This window comes from Chanos chanos, chromosome 10, assembly GCF_902362185.1.
Source record: "Chanos chanos chromosome 10, fChaCha1.1, whole genome shotgun sequence".
In the NCBI taxonomy this organism is placed as follows: Eukaryota; Metazoa; Chordata; class Actinopteri; order Gonorynchiformes; family Chanidae; genus Chanos; species Chanos chanos.
In genome coordinates this window covers 24,360,620-24,386,312 of record NC_044504.1, presented here as the reverse complement: position 1 = coordinate 24,386,312, position 25,693 = coordinate 24,360,620, and the positions used below count along the sequence as shown (strand labels likewise).

The following is a 25,693-nucleotide window of genomic DNA, read 5'->3' as shown; positions in this document are numbered from 1 at the left end:
TCATATAGGGTAATTTCTCTGATTGATTAATGACATGATTTAGTCCATTGATTAAATTAGTCTTGCTAGATAGAACTATTCCACTTTTGTGACAAGTAATGCAAGTACTGAAAAAGGAAAATCAAACACCATTGCATGAGGAAAAGCTTAATAGATCTATATGCATCTGCCTGCATTTGAGTGATTTGTATATTCATCTTGCCAAGCAGACTGTTTGCCCTAGTAATGAATTGTACTACTATACTAAAATTTGATTCTTACTTTGAACTTAATGCCTCTAAGGAATCAGTTTGCTACTGTGCTTTAAATTTGACTGCCTTTTTTCAAACAATTTTGGAAGTATATTTATATTTAAGGTTTAAAGAGGTCACAACATGTACAACATGTTGTAGTGAGCCCCTCTAGGAGTGTGTGTCTGATCCATGCATAATTGTTACCTCTATGTGGGTATCACTGCTGATTCTTTTTTTGTTGTTTGTTTTTAATATTTAGTGATTTTTTCAGTATATTATTCCTTCTCTTCTCCATTCTGTCCTGCCTGCTTTGATAGCAGTGCCAAGCAGGTCTTGTGTTTGATAGCAGTGCCAAGCAGCACTGCAGCGGTATCACTTTACCTTGGCATGTAGCATGCTGTTATGAGTATAGTGTAGATCTCCTTTAGAAGTGTACTGAGCTATAAAGTGGACTCTGGCCTTGCCCTTTCGTTAGAGTGTTAAAGACCCACTGGTTCTAAATTTCCTTCCATTCCCCCTCATGCCTTAATTAATCCCCTTGAATACCCCTTTTTGCTGTTCTGATTATTATTTCGCCCCTTAAGTCAGGCAGTCTGCATGGGTATTAGACTCACCAGACAACAGAGAGAGAGAGAGAGAGAGAGAGAGAGAGAGAGAGAGAGAGAGAGAGAGAGAGAGAGAGAGAGAGAGAGAGAGAGAGAGCAACTTGTCTGACTAACTTGTAATGCTATAAACAGCTCTTTTCATGCATGTGCTGTACTTGCTGCATCTATGGTGAATGAGTTGTTATATGTAGCTGGTGTCTTTGTATTCCCCTCATTATTAGTCACATGAATCACAATCAGATACAATTTACAATTTAGCATTTGGCAGACGCTTTTAGCCAAAGCGACTTACAATCAGTGCATCAGTCGGATTCCTAATACTTCATAAGCAGACATCACAATAAGACTGAGCGTCAAATACACACAGCCTATGTAAAGCTTCCTCAGTGGCCCACTCTGGACCTGGCTGTGCATATTCACAAACTTAAGTGCTGAAGAAAATGACAACAGATAAGAACAAAGTTTTGATTTTCATCAATCATATTGGTACCATTACAAGTAAAAGTGATTCCGTCATGAGCCAGTGGCTAACAAGCATCCACACTGAATCCACTAAACAATGGAAGAGTTTGTGAAGTCCTATTTCATAGCAACTGCTGACTACGAGCTAAGTTTTATATGGGGAAATCTTGAACTTCTATGCTGCTGTGTGCTTCGTGCTGGTCTGTGAGTGGCTACTAACATTTTTGCTGCTGTGTACTTTATGCTGGACTTTGCTAACATCTTTGCTGCTTGTGCTGGACTGTGAGTAGTAGTTGACTTCTCTGATGCTGTGTGTTTTATGCTAGACTCTGCTAACATCTCGGCTGCTGTGTGCTTCATGCTGGACTCTGTGTAGCTGCTGATACTTCTGCTGCTGTTGCTGTTGGTGCTACTGTTATTTACTTGTTTATTTTTTATTGATTTATTATGGCTTCTTTCAGCCTTACTTTGTCCTGACTCTATGTGTGGTCATTTTAACAAGTATTTTTAATTAAATCAGATAATGTACACTTTAAACTTAGCAGTCTGTCCAACTTTGAAACTGACAGTGATTGTCTATACAGCAGAGCCTTTGATTGTTTAATGGTCACCACATTTCTTGGTGTCACGTTAAACCAGCCCTTTTTCAGGTGGCTTCTGTTATCATGTGATGTCATGAAACAGTTTTTTAAGATGACATTGTTGCCATATGTGCATAGATTACCGTCCGTAAAACAACAACAACACTTTAGATCTCTGTCTTGCCCTCTTATTACTGCTTATGATTTCTGGTAAAATCCATGTTTATCCAGTCCCCTTAATAATCCTGTCCTCCAAAATACTTCCTTGGCCTCAAACAATTCTTTGCAACATGGATTTTCCACATGTAAATGCAAGAAGATTATGCTCAAAATGGATCAGCTTAGAGTATGGGTTGAAAGCTAAAAAACAGAGATTGTAGTAGTTTCTGAGATGGTTTCCAAAACTGTCCTACACTGACTTAAACCTGTTTTTTTTGTTTGTTTGTTTGTTTGTTTTGTTGTTGTTGTTTTTCGGCACGATAGACTGTCCAGGGGCAGGGAAGTAGCAATTTTTGCTTTACTGCTCTGTTGCCTTAGCTAAGTCTGTTCCCAAACTATTTGATTCATTAGTTTTTAATGGTAATTAGTTCTTAACATTAAGTTATCAAATAACTTCTTGCTGACAGTAGCTGGATGCTATTGCCCTCCTTCAGCGTCTGTTTGTACCCCAATGGCCTTAAGTAATGACTTGGCACCTTTTACGAGATCTGAGCAGGTTTATTAAGCGATCTTAACTGGGACATGTTGAAACCTCCTGAGAATGTATTGCAATAATTTGATTCATTGAATCTTCATCAAACTCATCCTAAAAGATATGATCCTAATATACCCGATAAGGCTACACTAATTGATATGATTTTTACTAATTCACCACACTTGTACCATTCTGGCATGTTTCACATTGACATTAGTGATCACTATTTTATTGCTTGTGTTCGTAAAGGCCATACTGCTAAATTATACTGACAGATTAGTCTAAAAAGAGTTCTCAAATTTTTAATACTCAAGCCTTTTTACTTGGCTGAGGTGAGCTGGACTAGGGTTAGCCTGATTCATGTTGTGGATGTTGCACAGAAATGTTTAGACATATGCATCCATAAAGAAATTACCTATTAAAATTATAACAGTCCATGGTTTTCTCGTGATTTGGCAGAGAAAACCCCCAAAAAACCTCCCAAAAAAACACTGCTAGGCACAAAGCGTGCCGAACTGGATCCCCGGCTAACAGACTTGCAATTTGTCAAGTTCGGAAACAAGCAGTGCAACAGTCGAAATCCAACTACTTCAAGGAGAAATTTATACATGGTGGCTGTAATCCGCAGCAATTTTGGAAAACAGTGAGGCAATTAGAAAATAAATCTTCAGGCTTGCCTTTGTCAGTCAAAGCAGATAATATTCTGGTGACCGATAGGAATCGTATGTCTGATCTTTTCAATCATCATTTGTTAAATCTTGGCATGTGTCTGATTCCCCTAACTCGAATTGCCTAAAGAAGAGCTGCTTGCACACTTGTCCAACTCATATCCCTCATGTAGCCTCTTGTTCAATACCTGCATGTAGTTTACTTGCAGCCTCTCACAGGTTTTCCCTCAACCCCAATTTTGCCAAAAGAGAAGTTTTAAAGGAATTGCTCTCACTGGACCCAAAAAAGCCAGCTGGGTTAAATGGGTTTGCTCCATTCTTTTTTGAAATACCAGCTCCAATCTTTGTCGCAGCATTAACAGACATTTTTAATATTTCTATTCGTACTGCTGAATTACCAGCTGACTAGAAGACAGCCATCGTACCTCCTCTTTTTGAGGGTGGTGATCAGGCTGACTCAAACTGCTACAGACCCATATCCATTTTACCTTGCTTATCTAAGGTAACATCTTCTCTGGATGCCAAACAACAACAGTGTGCAGCAATAATTATTGACCTAGCAAAAGCTTTTGACTCAGTGGACCATTCCATCTTATTAAATGGATTAGATAGTATTAGGGTCTCCAGCTTGTAAGTTTAGACCTCCATCTCTCTAAGCCCCTCCCTGTGTCTTCAGGCATTCTCCAGGGCTCAATACTTGGTCCAACTCTCTTCTCCAAATTCATTAACGATATTGCTTGTGTTGTTAATAACTCCCATGTTAATTTTTAACAGGGGGAGTGGCTCAGTGGTCACTGACATGACTCTATAGAGTATATAGGGGAATGGCAGGTTAACAAGGGGGATGTATTTTGGTCATTTTGGTAACAAATCGCCTACTGCCCATATTCATTTATATGCTGATGATAGGATCTTGTATGCCACTGGTCCATCTCCCAACACAGTGATAAAATCACTTCAGGACAGTTTTTTGAAATACAGCAGGCTTTTACTAACCTCAGTTTATCATTAAATGCTGCCAAGACTAAAGTTATGTGGTTTGGTTGGAAGGGCACTGTGTCCCCTTCCACTTTGGACAGTACTACTAGAGATGGAACTGTCCTAGAGCAGGTTACAGTTTATAAATACCTAGGAATCTGGCTAGATAGTGCCTTTCTCGCACCATGTCACCATGTTGCAGTCTAAGGTTAAGGTACAAAACTTGGTTTCCTATGTAGAAATTGTTCCTCTTTTACATTTGCTCTCAAACACATGATTGTTCAAATGACTATACCTCCCTTGTCTGATTATGGGGATACAATTTATAGTTTGGCTTGCAAAGGAACACTTCGAAAGCTTTACACAATCTGCTGCTATTCTTCTTTACACAATCAGTCTGCTATTCTTCTATCTTCTTGGATACTCGCCCCCCTATTTGAGTCAGCTATTGCAGCCAATATTTATGACCAAGTATACTACGCAGTCTTCACTCTACATCAGAGTAAAGGCCTCTAAATCCAACACATCCTTTGGCCTGTTGTCATTTCAGTCTGCTGCTGCTAATGATTGGAATCTGTTACAAAAAATACTAAAACTGGATAAATTTATTTCAAGGACTGCTTTTAAGGGGCTACTTATGGACACTTTTAGTGATACTTGTAAAGGTTTTACTTCTGTTTGATTAGTTAGTTACTCTTTGTTTTGTTTGTTTTGTGTTTTTCCCCCTCCCCTTCACCCTACAAGTGTCTTTTGGCATTTGTTAGGCTGTCATTTAAATAAGCAATTGTTCTTAATGTAGTGTTCGACATAAGTAATGGCCTGATGGCCTGGGGCCAGTAAAAAGTATGTGAAGCAAGTTGATGGGCCAGTGACAGTGTTTCCGCCAATCGCAGTCACGAGTTTCAATTTTTAAGTTTATTTAGAGCCCAATATCACTGTTTATCACTGTTTACAGTCTCAAAGGGTTTTACCACCCTACAACAAACAAAACAGGACGGCATCCCCCGACTTAATCCTCATGTCAGGCAAGAAAAAACTCCCCAAAAACCCACGTGTAACAGGAATAACAGGGAAAAAATGGGAGAAATCTTGAGAAGAGAGAAGAGACCCCTTCTTGGACAGACAGGTGTGCAATAGGTGCCGACCCAGCAGCCAATTACAATTTCAACTAAATGCAATCAGGTGTCAAACGAAGGGGATGGTGATACTGACAGGAGGCTCACAGGGTGATGAAATATGAGAACACCAGGATGGATTGGTCCGGAGGGCAGGAGGAACTGGTATCATTGGTATCTCAGGAGTAGCATGTGTGGCTCAACAGAGAGAGAGAGAGGCATTATTAGATATGTTCATTGCCACATAATGGTTAAGGGACAATGTACATCGCCTGTCGAGTGCAGGCAGGGAAGACTAGCTTTTACAGCATAGCTGTAAAAGGGAGAGCTAGAAGGTAATACGGACATGAAGGCACTCTGGGACACAAGGCGGCCACCCATTCCACCGTCAACAAACCTGAGTGAATGTGTTAGAGTGGGGGGGAGGCAGCAGCATCCAAACGTTCACCTGTGATGCTAAAGCTAACCCTCGATTCCCTGACAAATTTTTTTCTTACAGTCAGTATTTTCATCTAATTAAAGTTTCACCTCAGCCAGTAGTTTGAAAATAATGTCAAAAGAAGCATATGAGGCTACTAAAAGAAAGTGTGTGTGTGTGGGGGGGGGGGGGGGGGGTTCCTAGTGTCATGGAAAATGCAGTACACCTGGGTGGAGGAAACTAATTCCCCTATGTCAGGAGGCATTTCACGTGCTTTGTAAAAAAACAATTCTTTTAATTGTGGTGTTGTGTTAAGTCTGGGATAATGGTTGACGAGCTGTCTCAATGTGAAAATACTGGACAAGACAAGGCAAACTCAGCTTCGAGTAGCAGTGTTGCAAACGCACCCATTTCAGGAGGCATTTCACATGCTTAGTAAAAAACAAGCTCTGAATGGCCTTTTAAGAGAAGCAGACATCATATTTTGTTACCTCGGTTAATTGTGGTATTGTGTTAATTTGGTGATTTTCAGGGATGGCAGTTAATGAACTGTCCCAATACGGAAATATTGGATGTGGTGTGGGGAAATTCCACTTCGAGTTTGCTCCACCAGTGCTTTTTACTCTGTGTTTAATCCTTTGCATTTACACCTGCGTGTGTACAAAGGAAATGTTACGGCTAATGTTTGTGGTAGGCCACTACTTTCGGCAGATTGCTTGGTTCACGTAAAAATTATTCTGGTAATAAGTCCATAGCTGTTGCTATGACCATGTAGCTTGTTTTAATTTGGTAATATCACTGGTCCAGCCATCGCCGCTTGCAGTGAAACATCCACAGTCCTCACTGAATGTATCGATACAAATGAAATCAAAAATTAATTTTAAAATCTTCAAAGAAGAACATGAATCAGTTCTTTGTTGTTAGGAGGAATCATTACAATGTATATATGATTAATAAATGAACCGTTATGTGGAAAAGGGTTTTTTTTCTGCTTTTTCTTTTCTGGGCCACTCAAAATATACAAGGGGCAAGTAAAACAGTGTTATGTTGGACATTGTCTTAATGTCTTGCCTGGTAAAATAAAGATTAAATTAAAAAAATGAAATAAAATAAATATTAATTTCTGTCATTTTGGTGCAATTCATTTGATATTGTCTGGGACCTAGTAGTGCAGCTTGTCAGTGTGAACCTTACTGTGGTTGTCTGAGCTAATTTACTGGCCACTTATTTAGTATTTGTGTAATGAGCACACAGCAGATAGCACATTCAGTTATTGTTTTTGATATGTGGCATTCAGGAGCAAGATGTTTAATTTTCTTGAGTGATCTTTACTAGTTTGACACCTTTATTTACATGAGTGGGTGGGACAAGCCCTACAGCCATCTCTATTGGTGCACATATTCAAAACACCAGTACTCATTGCTGATTTAACATGTTTCAGGTGCATGCAGCTGATGTTAATAATGGAGCACAATTGACTTCAGTTTTATGACTGCTACCCCGTTATTTTCAACTTTTAATTTGGGTAAGAGTGTATCATTCTACACTGATCTCTACAATCAGTGTTGGTCTGAGGGTACCACGGGATATGGTGTATATTGGCCACACTAATCATGGTGTAGCAGTCTGCATCAGGCTTTTAATTAATCTTTTTAACATTATGTTACTCTCTGAAATCTCTGTCCAATATGTATGAAGTTTGGGGCAGGTCCAAAATGTGTGGAAAAAGTGACCCTATTTGACTTTTGCATCTGTCACACAAGAAAGTTGCATCAGAGTATATCTTACCAAGTTGCTCTTTAGATAAGTGCAGGCCTGGGGTCACTTGCCTTTCTTTAGCTGATCCATATAAACTCTGGACGAGAATAAGCAGAGACACGTTCCCGCTCGTAAGCGAGGGAGCTCATAGCCCACCCAATCCACATTATTCTAGGATTAATGTTTGACTCCCAGTTATGATGTCACTTCGTACCACCAGTCAATCTTATGTCTAGATCGCAAGGTACATAACGCGATAATGTTTAAGAAGAAGGGCGAACTGGCTGTGCAATGTATTTTGTTGATTTGGGAGATCAGAATGACCAACAGAGATTGCTAGATTGTAAAGCACAATTTCTTTGTAATTCCATCCAAGAAGGCTACCCTAGACGCTGAAAATACGTTCCTGTCCTGCTGGTGCTGTCCCACTGAAGGCTCCAGTTCCGGTGTCTGCGTTTTCACAGTTTTGATTGCATCAGAATGTAGCTTATGCTTATGCTTTCCATTTCTATCTCAAACTGCGGGAAAATGGTATGTTTAGCAGCCAGAATCAAGAAGATTTTCCCCTGGGAGAATGCCCCCCTACAGGTCTTGGTTTATCCTGTGTTCCTGTCCCCCCATTTTGGGAGGCGCCGCTGGTCCACACACCACCAAGATGAATTGGTTTAGTCTTGACTCTTGGTTGACAGTGAGGAAGGATGGTAATGTATTGATGCTCGAGTGCAAAATCAACACAAATGGATATTTGTCTTTGTTACTTCTGATATTTGTGAGTCTTATTTTTATATTTATATAGTTTAATGTTCTGATTATTTATTTGTTCCAAAACTCTAATAATGATTACAGCTAGTGCAGAATGGGGTTTTTTTTGTTGTTGTTGTTGGGGGGGGGGGGGGGGGGGGGGGGGTGTAGGCAATGAAGGATTTTGAACCATAGAACTCCATGCTTTGTGCATACTGATGAGGAGTGAACCCTATCTGGGATGGGAGCTCCACATGTCCTCAGACAACTCCAGCCCTAGATCATTTTCCCAACTGACCTTTAATGGCAGAGCACGAAGCACAGTGGAGAACAGCAGCTGTCTTATAAACCCATGTGATTACAACTATCTTAAATTAGCGAGAACGTCACTGAGAGTAATACTGGTTGTTGGTGGGGAAGCTAGGCCAGTTTAACTTATTCAAAGTACCTAAATTGCAAATATCCAAAAAGCTGACTATTGGACAGATTTTATTTTTTGCTTAACTGGGTGAATGACCAGATCTTTGAAAGACTTTGAAAGACAGTGTCTTTTAATGATGGTGGGTAAAGGTCATTACAGTATTTTGGAGACAAGAGAGGCATTATGCAGATTTTCTCCTAATGTGCAACAAGATGTTGAGTTAATTAAAAAGCATTGGAATATTCTTGCATGAACACATAAAGATGAAAGTTGAACACATAAATATCAAGTTAAAAGAGCAGGCAGTGAGGATGTTTTGCAATATAATGCCTCAACGCTTAGACAAGTTTATCACTCCTGGGCAGGTGAGTTAATCCAGTACAGTATGCTGTGAATATTTATTGCCCAATAGTAATATTTGACATTGGGTAATCCCAGACCTCCCAATTTCTTATCTATTTATTTATTTATTTATTTATCTTTGTGTCTAAACCTTGCTGATTCTTCAGGGGCTCACTATTCCAGATAAAACCTAAAATAGATTTGTCTAGGTCAGTGGAAAACGTTCTTGATCATAACTGGGACACATTGGGATAAATAGAGAAAATTCAGTGATGTGCTCACTTTGTATACTCATGTTCAAAAATCCTTTTTGATGTCTTTATTCAGCCAGGTGAAATTTAACTCAAAAGGCTTTTTGTTAGATCTCAGCACCTTGACGACCAAGTGGCTCATATATCCTGAAGCTGGCCACAACTAGAAAGCAGGAGGAGAGACTGTATCTGCTAAGGAAGTAATATGGAGCAGCCAACTCTTATGTAGATTTAAATTGTAACCTGAGATTTCCCCAAAGCTATTAAATGTGTTGAGGGCATTTGTAAGGGATCTCATAAGATAATCAAACATTTAATGAGTAATGTCTGTAATCGTTATTTTAGCCTGTCACTGCTCAAATGATGACACTTTTACTGAACTTCCAAGAGGTGGAAAGTGTAAACCTGAGGCAACTGTTCTTTTCAGCACATACTTTGTATGTGAAAGCTATTTACTGCACCTGCTTGGTGCTGAAGATCATTCTTTTTTTACAGCAGAGACACCATGTTCTCAACCATCTTTTTAGCTTCTTTATCAAAGATTTTCCATGTATCTGTCACAGTACTTCATTTCAGCAAGTTCATTCCCAGTCTCATTACTCTTGACCTTAATCTTGTAATACACCTTCATCCATGGCCAGTGTTTGATATTCATGAAGGAGCAAATGTTACATTAGATGGTAAAGAGGGATCCTCTGCATAAGATAATAATGTATACATGGGATAATTTTCACTTCCCTGATATGATTGTATGGATTGCAGATGTGCTCATTTATTAGTATCATCAGAATACTTTGTGAAGATTTTTGATGATTAAATTTCATTAATTTTACAATTACATTTCGGCCCCTGTTTTCTCAAGAGCTTCCAGATTTGCATGGTAAAGGCCATTACATTTGGACTAATAAAGCAAACTTTGTGTGGTGAAAATCAGTCCCTCAAAATGTTTACTAAAATTGCTTCTGTTATTGTTTTACCTTCCGAGGACAGTAATATCTCACATAGAAAAAACTGCTATCATTAAAAAAAACCCAAAACAAATAAAATAGTTATTTTCTGATACTTCCTCATCTTCTGAACAAAATTCATCACTTTTATTTATGAAGTAACCACAGCGCAGCAGCCAGTTTCTCCTCTGCAATCTCTTCAGCTTCTCATCAGTTTCTCTTCAATCTCTTCAAAGTACCCAGCAGACCGGCTTTGAGCAAGACCTGAATTAAAGACACAATATGTACATTTTCTCTCCAGTACACATCTTAAAAGAGTATTTTACCAGGTAGTGGTACAGGCATTTGACTGTGATCTCTGAATTTTTGTCATCATATCCAGGTGAACACTGGTGTCCTGCCATCTTTACAGTTGTACATTGTATTACTATAAAGTTGTGTTAGCTACTAGTTGAACCACTGGTCAAGGAAATGAAATGAGTGATTGTACTTTGATACTTTGGTGTTAGTTTTCATAAAGATGCTCAGACAAAATGTCACTGAGATCAGTTTCAGCAAATTGGATTGAAATGACAGTGTCAGGGGAGAAAACAGGATGTTTTACTTTGCTATTAAAAGAAAACAATAAATGCCAGTGACTGACCAGTTGGCGTGATGTTAACCTTTAAGCATTCAAAATGTGAGTAGGAAAAAGTACATTTTTCATACATTTTTGATTGTTGAGCCAGTTTACAATGAAACCTCAAACTCTAATGTTAACTACTTACCAACACTGCAATTGCAACTTTCTTGTTTAGATTCAAGTAGAGAAAGTAAAGATTGTTTGCCTGAGAGTGGCTAAGTTTTAACAACTAGATGTCCCCCCCCCCCCCCCCCCCCCTTTGAAAATAGTTCTAACCTAGTTGTGGTGTGCACAAGGGAATATTACCTTTTTATTTTAGTCAACCATTTGACCTGCTGATTCCCATTTAAAGATGCAGCTGTTGAGGGCTTATGGCTGAGGCACACGAGTTTTATGATCTTTTAGGCAAAGTGCCAGGGTACTTTCCACCGTCCATGCATTCAGCATCCACTCTACTCATTTTAATAAGCTAGACATGAAGTGGCATTTCTCAGATCATTTTCTTTGCATGTGATAATACCAATTCATGTATCTATCCATGTATCTATCCAGGTATATATCAATGTATTTAATAAAATTATATAACATTTTTTCAATATACTGTCCCAGAAAATAAACAGTGAATAGGTAACGGGGGTGTTTCAGAAAGCGGGTTTCGTGAAAACTCAGAGTTAGTAGTAAACTTCCTAATAGAAGAGCCCTATGCCTTCATTCTCCTAGCAAAACAAAGCCACAACGATCTTCTATTAAGAGGTTTACTACTTTCTCTGAGTTCACTAACTGTGAGTTTTCATTTAACCCGCTTTCTGAAATACCCTCAACATTTTCTGAGAGCAGATGTGGTAAGTACATTAATGTGACTAAGGGGATAGAAGTGCGCATAAATCGGGAGATCTGAAAGGAAAAGGTGGCTGAAATGAGATATGAGAGTGCAGAACTACCGTCTCTAAGGTAGTTGCAAACACATTTCCATGGTAGGCTTGTATGTAACATACACCTTCAGTAGAAACTGTTGGTTCGCTAATCACAGAATAACTGTATGAACATAATTTGGTTCTCTGTTGATAAAGACAAGTCCGCTTTTATATCAATTTGACATGCGGAGTTTGCTGCAAAATGCTGCATTCTGGGAGATTAAGATCAAGGTAATGGTCGAAATAGTTAAATGTCTGTTTTTACACTAATTACCTGTTATTTGCAAAGCATAAATAAAGCATAAATACTTAAGAGAAAATTACCCACCACTTGGCACTACGAAATGCAGTGGCGCAGCGGAAAAGACGCTGGTGCACCACCGTTCAAATACGTTAAGTATCCTAATAATTTCCGCCAGTTTAAAGTATTTGTTGTGGTAATTTGCGGCTCGCAAAAAAACACAATTTATCACAATTCGGTGGAAAGAAAAAAGGTATTGATGACGTGTGTTGGTGGATAGTACTGTCTTGATAACAAAGGAAGCTTTGCAGCTTTGGAAAACAGAAACCAGAACCTCTACCTTTCTTATATCGGGAACACCATGTAGATGGTGCTGTGTGTTCAACTCCATGTTTGTTCTGTATAGGGAACGCACACAGTTACAATTCATACAGTTCTTCCAGTGGCTGTCTGTACACAAGGAGGTGGGACTTCACCGTCTAAAATTGTCACTGCTCGCCGTGCTTATACACACAACAGGTCACTTCTTGTACATAAACCTCTAGAGCACATTTTTTGTTTGCCCGATCGCGAATAGTGACTCTGCATTCATGCCTGTTACGGACAGCTGAGAGAAAATAAAAAATGATATGTGAGTTTATTATGCTTTGATATGTATATATTTTTTCCATTTAAACAAGCATGTAGATACATATGTTTTGAATAAATTTTTCTAATTACAGAAGATCTGCATTGTATGCCATTCATATCAGATATCAGTTTATTATGAATATTAAAATATTAATGCATGATAATTATGATTTTTTTATATATTTAAACACAATTTTGATTGTTAGTAATAAACTATATGATATAATAATTGGAGTGGCACCATTATTTTATGTTATAGTTCTTAAATAAAGATGTTGTATGAAAGACGTGTTTACTTTGAGTGAATGAACAATGCAATTTTATATCAACACTGCTGCACACACAGAATTGACAGTGCATTGAAATGTATGTTAACATCAGTAAATTGATCATCATTCCTTCGAGAACTTAGAAACAAGTGTTTTATTGACTTTCATAGCAATATGAACATGACCATGACCTTGACCAGAATCTTAATTTCACTTGGATGCAATGTGACACTTTTAATGCCAAGTTCTCAGCCACTACCAACTTGGAAACATTTCAGTGCCGTGCAACTCAATCAGGGTCCAAATACAGCCACCAGAACACTCACCACTTATTCACTGTCTGCCTGCGCCAGCTGGCTTTATGTTTAATTTATATCCAAGTCCTAGTTACAACACAAGCCATTCTAAGAGCAAAGAGCGGACAGTTTTAATTACATAAAGCGTTCTACACCATTTATAATTTCAGATGATTCCCCTCAAATTCATAGATATAGCATCTCTACATTTATTGTTGTTCTGCAACTACTGTGATAAACAAAGTTTATGGAGTTTCAAACCACTGTAGACCATTACAACAGTCTATAATTAATAAAAAAAAAATTATTATGGGTCATGTAATCAGTAGATATATCATGACAATACATGCTTTGTGCTGTTTACAGGCACTAATGACTATTTGGCATGAAACAACAAGAGCTTAAGACGACATGGTCGCAGCAACTGCCGAGAGAATTTAGAATTCTATGTAGAACAACTAAAACAAGGCAGACTTCAGAATTGATTAAATACTCCTGTGTGATTTAATATATGAACACACACATACATACACAAACATCCATATATGTGTTTGAGTATGCGTGTGTGTTAGAGGTGTATGGGAAATACAGATGTTTATATATTCTGATTAAATAGAGCTTTAAATGCAACCAGTGGCAATTAACTGGTATGTGTGTGTCAAATATGTTTTGTACATCCAAATCTAACTGTGAATATTATTATGAACCACAATGGCATTTTCACCGGATGAAAGTTGCCACTGAGTGTCTCTGGGCTAAGGCCAAGTGACTTTTTGGCCTCATGCCTCTACTGAAGTTAACAACCTTACGGTTGTCAGTCATGATGGGTATTTATCACTTGTTTGGAATAGCTACAAATTGATAAATACTTTTGAATCAGCAGCTACTCAAGGCTTCCCCAAGGCAATAATTTATGAGGGCCTGCAGCAAGCCTCTCACCACTCATACAAGTAATTCATACAGTATTAATTTTCACATTGCACATACCCCTTATAACAGCCAAGCAGACCGTCCTGTGTAAGTCTAGATTTTACCACTGCTACAACATTTTTTGTGTATGAGTTATATTTAGAATCATTGTGTGTTGTAAACAGTACAGTTTGATGGCACTTAATAACAATTTGGAGTACAGTACAGCATATTAGTATCCACTAGTAACAGTAAAACAGTTCACACCACAAACACTGTAGCTTTGTACTTCAGTGTTTTTTGATTGATTCTTAAATTTTGATGATATGTTTGAGTCTTTAGTGTTTAAATAAGGTAGTGTCTTCTGTCTGACTTTATTTTTAAAGACGTCCTGTTCAGGCCTTCAGCAGCTGTCACCCAACATGTTATAGTTACTGAAGGAAGAAAACATCTTCCATAAAAGGTCATATTTTATGGCTCGTATCCAGAGGCCTGAGCTCGAATTCACCGCAGCAAATCCTCGGAACATGACCCTCTAAGACTGCCACATTTTTGCTGTCATGGCCACATTTATTTTGGACAGCCCATTGACTGTGTCACACACATGCTGTGTGGTCATCCAAAATAAGCAGGTGCCATGTCAGCATTCAGCAGTTCACTGCCATACATAGCAATGGTGAGATATTTAGATACTTAGAATTTATCTTTACTAAAGCATTGTACTGTTTCATCAGTATTATGTTACCTAAGCTCAAGATGTGAATTTGTCACATCTCACACAGTTTTTAGACATCCTCTGTAAATGCCAGAGTATTTTGCTGCAAGTCTGAAACAGGTATCGAATGTTGAAGAAGTTTTCTGAGAAATTACAGATGAGAAAGGTACTAAAAGTCTGGGGTACATTTCTGACGTACTTTCACAGAGATCAAGTAACTATATACTTGTCAGGACACTAAATTGGTTTATTGCTTTATTTATAGTTGTGACATAATTTGTTAACTGCTTTTCTATAGATGAATATGATGTCAATACTGCATTGCCTTTAACAGTATCCTTATTCGTTCTATTAATGAATACAACAATAATTTAGAAAGAAATCTAAGGTATTATAGTCAGTAATCTGGACTGTAACTGTGTGTTTCTCCTCCTGTCATGAGTTCAGCATTTCACAACAATCAAAAATTGTATTACACCATCGATCAATACCTTATAATTCTGCTGAGAGAGACCATCGTGATTATGAAGGTGTAGAGAAAATGGTATAAAATTGTACACTCTTACATTCTTCTCTAAAAGAAGTTCTTGACATAAATTGTACATTTCCCACATACTCCGATTCTAAATACAGTCCTGCAAACTCACACATGGAGGGATATCTGTCAGCTGTCCCACTGCAGCTGAAACAGAGCAGCTGAATTTCCCATGATAAATGCCACCTAGTGTTTGCAGAACAGACCAGCTGAATTTCCCATAAGAAATGCCACCCAGTGTTTGCAGAACAGTGCAGTTGGATTTCCCACAGTTAGTGCCACCTAGTGTTTGCATAGAGAACTGACTCTTTACATTTTTCTTCCAGGTTTTGACTCAAGGTTTTGTTATTATTGTTCTTCCCAAAAAGGATATTTCACAGTTACACCAATATGACATTTTTTTGTTACAGTAATTGATTTTGCCTTACCAAATGTAGATGCACTGATGCACTGATATTACAGAGTTTGTCACACTGTAATATGTACACATTTGTTTAATCAGAGATTGATATTGCCAGAATGCTCAAAGCTACACATCACGTAGCTCAACATTCAGACTAACCAGGCATCTCACAAAACAGCCAACAGTTGTCTCTTTGATTAAGCATATAGTACCTCTTTGATATTTCAGCTGGATTTTCATACTTGAATGTCATGGAGTAAGCTTGATAGAATCACTCAGACTTCAGAGTGTTATGAAATCTTAGAGTTTATAAACTCCAAGATTGAAAAATTGAAGTAACTATTTTTCCATATAACCTACCTTTTTTAAGACCAAAATGATTTGTCCTCCTTACCCTAGCACTGGACATTTCCCCTCGCATCAAATATATGGCTGAAGAATGGGAAATGAAAAATGTACAGGCACTCCTGTAATACAGCATCTGTGCCCCAAGAGGGCACTAAAACACATCATTTGAATGAAAAGCGGTTTGACGCTATATCCACCTTGGCGCTCTATGTTTGTTGTTATCAACAAACATAAAACACTGTGTTTTTATTTAATTAAGCCTTTCTCCTCATGTGCATAGCTTTACCATGGCAATCAAGAAGCCAGGTGGAAGTCTGTGGCTTAGCATGTTGATAGAAAACTGAAAGCATCTACTTTCTCTGTACCACCTAAGTCCATTTCATGCTTTTTTGTAACTTTTGTTGTTTGCCACCAAAGTCAGCCAACTAACATGTATAGTAGTGGTGTATTAATCAAAGTTGTCTTGAATGAGACTAGTGTATCAAACTTCCATATTAAAAAAGTGTGGACATTTTTAGATAAAAGGATTATTTCAAGTCATGAACTGTGGTAGAATATCAAGTAAATTTCACCCTTTCTGATTTTGCAGTCTTTTTCAGCATTTATCAACTGGAGTCTATTGTATAATTCATATTTTATATTTTCTGTAGTGAATAACACTTTTCTTTGTTTGGATCATTGTTATCAATAATTCAAAACTTCATGTGTGAAGGCTATGCAACATCCGTGTTCAGATACAAATATTTATATAAAAAGTTTACAGCGCACATCTCACCAGTTTCCCTTTACAAGAGCATTGATTAGTCCACATTAAATGATTCACAATGGAATGAAAAATGGTGTTGCATGTGCAAAACAAAAACATTCATCCATGTAACTTAAAGGCAATTGGTCATTTTTTATATCAAAGACAGAGCTCATGTTCAGTATCAATAGCCATGAAAACAAAACTGCTATGACCACTTTTATTTACAAACAGCTAAAATCTCTGACAGATTCATGCTTCACTTCACAACCTGAATTTGTCTTTTTTTAAAGTGCATGCAATAACACCGCTAAGCAGTTTTACAGAGATTTATTGTAACAAAATTTCACACCCTGATAAAACTAATGCCAGTTCATTTAAGATACTGAACAATGAAATCAATGATGTAGTTGTTGAGAAAAAAAGGCAAAAGAAGCATGTGTACCACTACAACATGATAGTAATTAATGCTCTCAAAAACAATTTGAAACCGTATTCCAAATCTGACAGCACTTCTAAACCTGCTTTAGCGTACAGTTTTTTTCATGAACAGTGTTCACATTCTCAGTGAAAAACAATGACAGCTAGTAGCCACGGTGAGCACGCAGCACACATTCCACAGTCGAAATGTCCTTCAGTGTACCCAAGGCATTTTGCTTTATATATGCACTGAACATAATGGGTTTATACTTAAACATATCAAAGTGCTTAATTTTACTAAAATATCCTGAATTACTGATTTACTACCAAAAGTAGGACAATGGCACAGAATCAGTGTCTTTTTGTCTTATACCATTTTTGTTTCAAAACTCCTGCACTTGACGTGAAACCACATACCTCTGTAACATCTTTGTTTTTGTTTTTGTCTTTGTTTTTATTTTGTTTTGTTTTGTTTTAATTTCTGCTGTTTCACAAGAGTTCACACTGCCTGCAACACCTCTGTGTTGTCTCATGTGTTATTGAAAAGACTATGGGGAATCTTCCAGCATGGCTGCTGTGAGAGAGGTCTTGGTGAATTCAACAGTCAGGCACAGTACAGGCACAGCAAGTCAGCAGTCATCAGCATTATATGGTCCCATCATAGTCAAATAGATCAGATTTCATCTGGCATCCTCCTTAGGAAAGTCAATGGATCCTAGGCTTCCAAAGCCTAAACGAGCACTCTCTGTGTCGAAGGTTTCCAATTCTCTTTCCTGGCGCTCAAATAAATGTTTGATCTTTTCAGTTCGCTCCTTCTGAAGTGTAGCCAGTTCCTCCTCAATCTGTAACCAAAATTGACAGACTAAACTATAATACGTAGGATGGAGCATTCATGTTTGATTGATTCCGTGCCATTTTGCAACATTTAAAATAGGCATCCTGAATTTCTGAATAATATTTGAGACCCTTTCCTTTGGTCATAAATTATTTAGGAAAAGTATGTTTTGGTTTCATTTGGACTTTTAGCATATAGAGTGAGGTAGGCCAGGAATTTCCCATTGGTCTAATTTCAAAAGACTACATAAGGCATTATGAATTATGCCACTGAGATCTAAAATATCAATTAAGTATTTGCCAAAGAACTTGACATACAGATAGATTAATTACTTGTGAATATAGTGTTATAGTTGGATTCTACAGAAGTTTAATGTTACATGTACTGAAGGCTATGACATTTGTACTCTGTTATATGTAATGATAAAAGGCAAATTTATGGAAAGATGAAACCTTTTTTGTATTTAAGGTTAAGGTTAAGCTTAAAGATGAAATCTCTCTGCTCACCTTCTGTTCCAGATGAGCGCGGCGTAAAGAGACCTTCTGTTCAAGTTTCTGCAGCTCACGATCATGTTGGACCTCCATCTGGGTCTTTGTCTTACTTTGGTAGGCATCTAAGAGCTCCATCTCCTGCTGCAGCTGCTGCTTCAGTGCCTCACACTCTGCCTCCTGCTCCCCATCTAGACGCAGCTAAGAAATAACATGAAGCAAAGGAGAGGAATGAAGGAGAGCAGTCTACGGTATAAACCTCAATGATTTGCTTTTTATTATTAATGACAATATGCATACCAATTCTAATATCATATATTAATTTTCTCATTGGCTTTTCACTTTCTCACTTTTTCTCTTTTTAACCCCAACTTCACACCTGTTCATCGCAGTTCAAGTAGGTAGCAACATGGTATGTGGTTTACATTTAGTGTCCAGTTTGTGAGTGTGCTTTTACCGATTGTGAGGCCATCATCTCATTGATGCTTTGCTCGTACTGCTCAGCCAACACCGCCAGCTTGCGCGTCTGCTCCTCTTTTAGAGACTTGAGAATGGCTTTGTGCTCACTCTTGGGGGAAACCTCCAGCTGATGATTCCTCAGAGCTTTATACTGCTTGTTCTGCACTTTGCATGTGTCCTGGAATTGCTTTTTGATCTGCATCTCCAATGCCTGTAATAGGGTAGAGAAATAAACATAATCACATTCCAATTAATGTGAGTTACTGCCCAGTTTTTGTTGTCCTGGATAAATTCTCCTAGGACTGGCCTGGGATTTATTCACAAACCGAAACCAAACCAAAAATCGAAGAGAAGGCATATTCTACTCTCAGTCTCCAGCACCTTATTTGACTTTCTGCCAGATCTGTGACTACTTTGTAAACTTATACCTTCAGATTTCTGGGCTGCTGTCGACGTTCCAGAGCATGTTTCCTGTGTAGCTCTCTCTGTCGGCGGCTGTTATATTCCTCCTGGTTTTCCAGCTCTGTTTGATGTTGCAAGCGGAGCAGTTCTATACGAAGCCTTTGGAGCGTGTGTAGCTGTCTACGTTCCAACTCTTGGGTGGACTCGTCCTGACGGATCATCAGTGCATGTTCCATCTCCTTCTGTGTCTTCTTCTTATTAAGCTCCTAAAAAGATCATGCAGCAGCTTGAGGCATTGCCTTCAGGTAATTATTCTACAGAAACAACCTACTGTGTATCTTACTGAAAATTGCATGTTGGATTTAATATGATGAAATTTCATTGTCTGTTTTACATTTCAGGGCAGCCACAATTTTTAAGTATGCTCTTTCATCAGATTATGATGCATTTGGACAGCTAGAGAGCAAATCATGAGAACCTAAATCATAAGTACCTAAAGGCAAAGTGCTGCACAAATAAGGCGATATGAGTTTAATGTGTTTCGTGCTGAGGTGAGTGCTCCTTGCCTCTCTCAGCTGCTCCTGCTCAAGTTCATGTTTCTTGATCAGGCTCCTGCGTTTTAAAGCTCGACAACTCCTCTCAAACACCAGTCTCTGCTGAGTTAACAGCTGGGCCTCTTCCTCCGCTTGGGAGCGCTGCACTGTTTCCTTGTGCCGTGACAAGCGCTCCTGTTTCTCCTCCTTGGGTGTGCTGGGGTCCTCACTCATCTCCTGTAGGGCAAAGAGAGGTGAATCCCCTCCACACCTCATATCAGATGTGCTCTATGATACATGCAAAATGAGGTCTTCTCTATAAATAAGTAACACCATTGATATGTCCCAATGGGCCATGACTACAAATCTAACCCCTTTCATTAGCTCCTGAACAGCTACTAAATTATCTGGAATGAGGAACTTGTGGGTGTCATTAAATGTCCTTTTTTTAGATTGGGGGAAATGAAACAAAGGCAAGGAAGTCTTGATTAAGTACGCTTACCACACCTTTCCAAGAATGCACTCTAAATTAACAGGTTTTATTAGTTGAGGGCTAAATAAAGGAGGCATTTTGTAACTGTAAAAAGATAAGCGCTTTTGCATGATATTTTAAAGTGACCCAGAGAAATTATTCAAATAATTAATGAACAGTTTGTGTTTAGATGGTATTCGTCTATGGAGCTCATATACAGAGTAGCCTTGTGTGAGGCACCCAGCCTCACCTGTGTGCTCTCAAATGATTCAGAATAAAGAGTAGGAGCTTTTCCTGAGAAACCAAGCAGAAGAGTTGGAGGAGGTGGTATGGGAACTCACCTCTCTCATCCTCTCTTTACACAACCTGTACTGTTTTTTCTGTGTCTCTAAGAAGGTGGTCAACTCCTTCTTTTGCTGGGCCACAATTTGCTGCTGGATTCTCCTCTCTTCCCCTGCCACTGCCTTCATCTAGAAACAGAGAACGCACCAGAAACATGCCGGCATATTAATGCCCTATGCGACACAGAATGGGGGTGGAGGGGCCTGAAAAGGTTCACAAAAGTCCAAAGGAACCAACAAATTCTTCTTTTTTCAAATATAACTTTACAACTTTGCAGGACAATACAAGACCGAAATCTCACTCTGTAAAATGTTTATCAAATGTTGACAACACCTCGACACTGGTGGATAGTAATTGTACATTAAGCTGGGACTCAGTGCGATGTCTTGTAGTTATAAGGAACAAAATGCACACACACACACACACACACACACACACCTCCTTGTCGGTCTGTGCCACATGTTTTTTGGCAAGTCTCTCTAGTTCAATGTAGGTGTTGTTGGCGTGTGTCTCCACTTCCTTCTGCAGCCGGAGCTTGTGCTCATCCATCTCGGCTTTTAGCCGGTTCTCCAGGGCAATCAGCTGCTTCTGGTGCTGCCGCCGCATGCGCTTATACCCTGACATCTGCTCCCGAGGCACAGAGTCCTGCACATGCTCCTCGATCTGCTCGTTGACCTAAAGAGAGAGAGAGAGAGAGAGAGAGAGAGAGAGAGCAGGGCAGATGCCAAAGCATGAGGCCCTCAGGGCCAACACTGAGGTCAGTTCAGATTTAAATGAAAATTTGAACAACACATTGAAATTAAATTCATGAACCAGCAATATATTCACTTAAAAACAGTTACCACTTGTTTAGTTTTGATTTGCCCTCTTAACAGACTGAACTGAAACAACTAAGTGTGTTTGTGTTGTACTTTTGAAAAGGTGACAGGGGGCTAGGACTGGATTGGAAAGGGTAAGGTACTGTACATAGGTACTGTAAAAGACTCAGACTAACTAAGAACAAGTTTGTGGTGCATTTTGATCACCTTGTAATTCAGTAGACATACTAATTTTAAGTGAATGCCCTCACACACACACACACACACACACACACACACACTCTAGTAGAGAGGCACAGTAAAACCAGAATTCTTACAGCGTGGTGGGCATGATGAAGAATAAGATGGGTCATAGATCAATTCATTGTACAGAGGGCCCAGATTATGAGTTGAGAAACTGACAGGACCAAAATGCCACATGTCAATCAATTGCCACAGTAAGAAACAATATGTATTTACTCCAAATAACTGATGTTAGACACAGCATGTGGCATATACTTAAAAGAACTGACTGAATACAGTATGCAAAATCAAGTTTTATAACAAGATCAAATTTTAATTATTTCCTCCCATTTACATTTGCATCATTTTTGGATTTCTATACATATTCATATAACTCGCATTTAAAAACAGCAAATCTTTTACACACAATAAAATAATTTTCAGTTTTAACACATATATTGAAACCAAAAAAATACCGTTTTCAGGATTCTTACATTGATAAATGAACCTCTGAATCACGGGAAGTAGAGAGGGAGAAGGAGAAAGAGAGATGAGGTGAAAAAAGGCCTTATTAACATGCTCTGGTTGCCATGACTACAGATGTGGGGTTGTGAGCGCAGCCATGGCACAGCAGAGTTCCTTATGCAAACGGAGCGAGAGAGAGACAGAGAGAGAGAGAGAGAGAAACAGAGAGAGAGAGAGAGAGAAACAGAGAGAACCGGGGCCTACCTACCAGTGGTGCTGATGTGACCGTGCCAATGCGTTGGCGGATCCTGGGGTGCTGAATCCGGCTCTGGTGAAAAGAAGTAGGCCGCAGCTCAGGCCTGCTGTCCCTGTGCACAGCCTCATCCCTCACACAAGCATGCCTTTGCAGAGGGGGAGGAACAGAAGGAGAGAGAGAGAGAGGGGGTGGGAGCTACCCAAGCCCTCCGCCACCGCTGCTGCTGCTGCTTGTCCCAGCTTCCCGCATAAAGCCCCGTTCAAATTCATCCTTCCCTATGTGTATTTCCTGTTCTGTCTAAGGATCCCCGCTAAAAATAGCCAGGACATTGCGGTGGCACCAGAGAGATGGTCCAGAGAATGAGATCAAGAGGAGGTTCTGTGTTTCTGGTGTTACCACTTCCTGAAGAAGAGGAGGACGAAGGAAGAGGATCCGGTGGGAAAGGGTGAATTATGCAATGCCTATCCCAGACGATCTAGAGAAGAAGAAGAAAAAAAAAAAGACACAGAGATACTGAGTGGGAGATCTCCGTCAAAACCTTCAGCATCACAAGATGTGATTCAGACAGTTATTTCCTCTGATATACTTCGCAGTGTCATCTGATTTAATGATAGTGCGTCTATCAAAACGAGGCTCATCAAGGGCATCTGTGCTCCCCAGCTAAAAGAATACTCTCAACAGTATTCTGATCATTCTTCTGCTTCATGGTAGTGGAGGACTCTCAAGCTCAGCGAGGCTGTTTCTAGTGCTTTCTACTCTCACTGGCTCTCCACATCTCACACCCCCTTATCTTTAAAGAGACACTGCAGCATTTTAGTGGCCTTAATGTAGTCCCGTCGTGCCAATATAGATAAATGCTTGTGATCTGTTTGATCCTATCATGTGTATTGATTAAGGAGTCTACGATCGCATGAGGCCTCTCGTTCCAACATAGTGTTGTGTCCAAATTTTTTCTCTTTGTTTCTGAATAAAAGTTATGCCCTAGATTTCCTTTTTTTCAGTTTCTGTTCCCTGAGAAATTACAAGATGATGGTGTGAATATGCATTGATGATGTAGTATTCAACAAAGAACAATAACTGAATCAAATAATAGTTAAACTACAGTAGAAGTAGTAATAGTAGTAGTAGCCTATTAGTAGTATTGGTGCACCAATGTCATGCTCCTTTTAGCAGAGTCTCCTGTCACCCTAAGAAAGTCTGCAATCCCTTTAATTTTCTTTCCAATCTGCTGAGTACAAAGACATTGTAAAAATGAAGTTGATTAATTACAACATAGTATCCCTAACATTGTTTTGCAAAGAGTAAGGACATGTATATAGTTTTCTAGTCATGGAATGTCTGATGCAGATGTTGTGAAACCATGGGATCTATGATGTATAACCAATATTGAGTGCTGATTTGCAATGTATACAAAAAAAAAATGTCACAGTGAAGTGAACTGACATCAGATATTGTGAAGTCACAGGCCCAACAGTTTTATCATCTTTATTTGATGTCATGACTTTCCAATTTTCAAGATTTGGGGCTTTTGTGGCATGTCATTTAGATGACTCAGTGGACAGCAGGATGTTGTGATTTTATCATCAGTGCATGATCTTAACTGCTATATCAGTGTCTTTTTCAAAGTCTGCAACTGTCACATCCCTTTTGCCAAATGATAAAGAGAAAAGGTTACAGTGACAGGATAGAGGTATATATGTTATTATTCTTACTCTTTCGAGTGATTTAGATATGTTTTATCACTAAAAGTAAGGTTTTTACAAGAATTATGATATTTATTAAGTGTTGTGTTTATGCTCTTTACCCTTACTTTACTATTGCAGCACATCAAAGCATTTTGCTGCATAGTGTAACGGGGGAGAATGAATGACCACATGAAAGAGGTCTTGCTTTAGGTGAGCTTGTAAACACGCTTCTTGTGAATCTGTCTGTCTCAGTTATGAGAAAGATACATTTACTCTGAAACACTAGGGAGTTTCCTCAACATACAAGCCGTGCATTTCCTGCTTGGTTAAGAGGTTAAGAAAAATCTCCCCTGAAGGTGAGATATAGACCAGGTTTGTTTACAATTTCAGTTCTCAGAAATGAACATTAATGCTTAGGAAGAGTGCGTATACTAAAGAAGCCATGCACAAAAACAAGGGTCTCACCTGTCTTGGTGGCCCAGACACAAGTGCTACAAACATCAAATACAAGAGAATTCTGCATCAACATGTCACAAAGTGACATTTCCTGGTTTCTTTTATCCCAGTGTGTGCTCAAAGAATTTGTGGTTGAGTGGCCTTTGTGGAAAGTACCTGCCCTTGTAGTGGCAACTATACCAGGTTTGGTCTAGCTTTAATAGTGAATTGCTGACAAGTTCCCGTATGGCTCATTTTTTACATACTTGACAGAAAACTCACAACAGCGCCCTCAGGCCAAGGGAGAGATCGATGAAATTATGAAACATTTGGATCTAAATATATATGGCACTCAGGGGTGAACTAATGATTGAATGTACAGTCATACTTCTATATTCCTTGCCTCTGATATCAGCATATTACTGAGGGTCTTCCACTGTCAGCTAAAGATGACATTTATGTTACATGATTTAGGTAAATAAAGGGTGGCAAGTCATGCCACCTTTTCACAGTGGAGGCCATATTTGATGCTAATGTGAGGGAAGGCGTAAGTTTTGTGGCCAAAACCATCTCTAGTGCTGCTGTTGAATGACGACTGTGTCAAATCACAAAACTGTTGTGTTAAGGCTTCTCTTTTTGCCTTCAGACAGCTTCATCATTAGTTCCACCTCTGACAAAACCAAACTCTTTGGTATAGTTCAAGCTGTACAGACCATAGAGCACACTGGGTGTCGGAAAACTTTCTCTCATTTTTAGAGCTCTGCTGATGTTGGAATTTGGGCCTCATTTTGAAATAAGATAAAAAAAATCAGAGAGGATATTTTCGGGGAAATCTAAGTTGTCAGGACATCACCTCCCTCACCCTCACGTTCACCCTACCAGTGTTCAGTGTCACCAGACTACTAATTGCTTGTCCCAATTGTCAGTCATCAATCACACCTGTTGTCTCTTCATCTACCTGCATGCCCTGCGTTCATGTATCCCATTTGTTTCAGTGTCTAGTTTATGAAGTCTACTCAT

General features: G+C 39.0%; 1 protein-coding gene across 1 annotated transcript; it reads right to left on the bottom strand.

Annotated features, from left to right (window-relative positions):
* Positions 1-17,941: 17,941 nt before the first annotated feature.
* taok3b (TAO kinase 3b) lies at positions 17,942-22,691 on the bottom strand. The gene is made up of 8 exons (XM_030786736.1): positions 22,566-22,691; positions 21,231-21,467; positions 20,792-20,920; positions 20,012-20,215; positions 19,472-19,711; positions 19,042-19,254; positions 18,603-18,785; positions 17,942-18,103 (listed from the first exon to the last, which is right to left on the bottom strand). The coding sequence occupies exons 2-8, from the start codon at positions 21,414-21,416 to the stop codon at positions 17,942-17,944; spliced, it is 1,317 nt and encodes a 438-aa protein (XP_030642596.1). The 5' UTR covers positions 21,417-21,467; positions 22,566-22,691.
* Between the last annotated feature and the right edge of the window lie 3,002 nt (positions 22,692-25,693).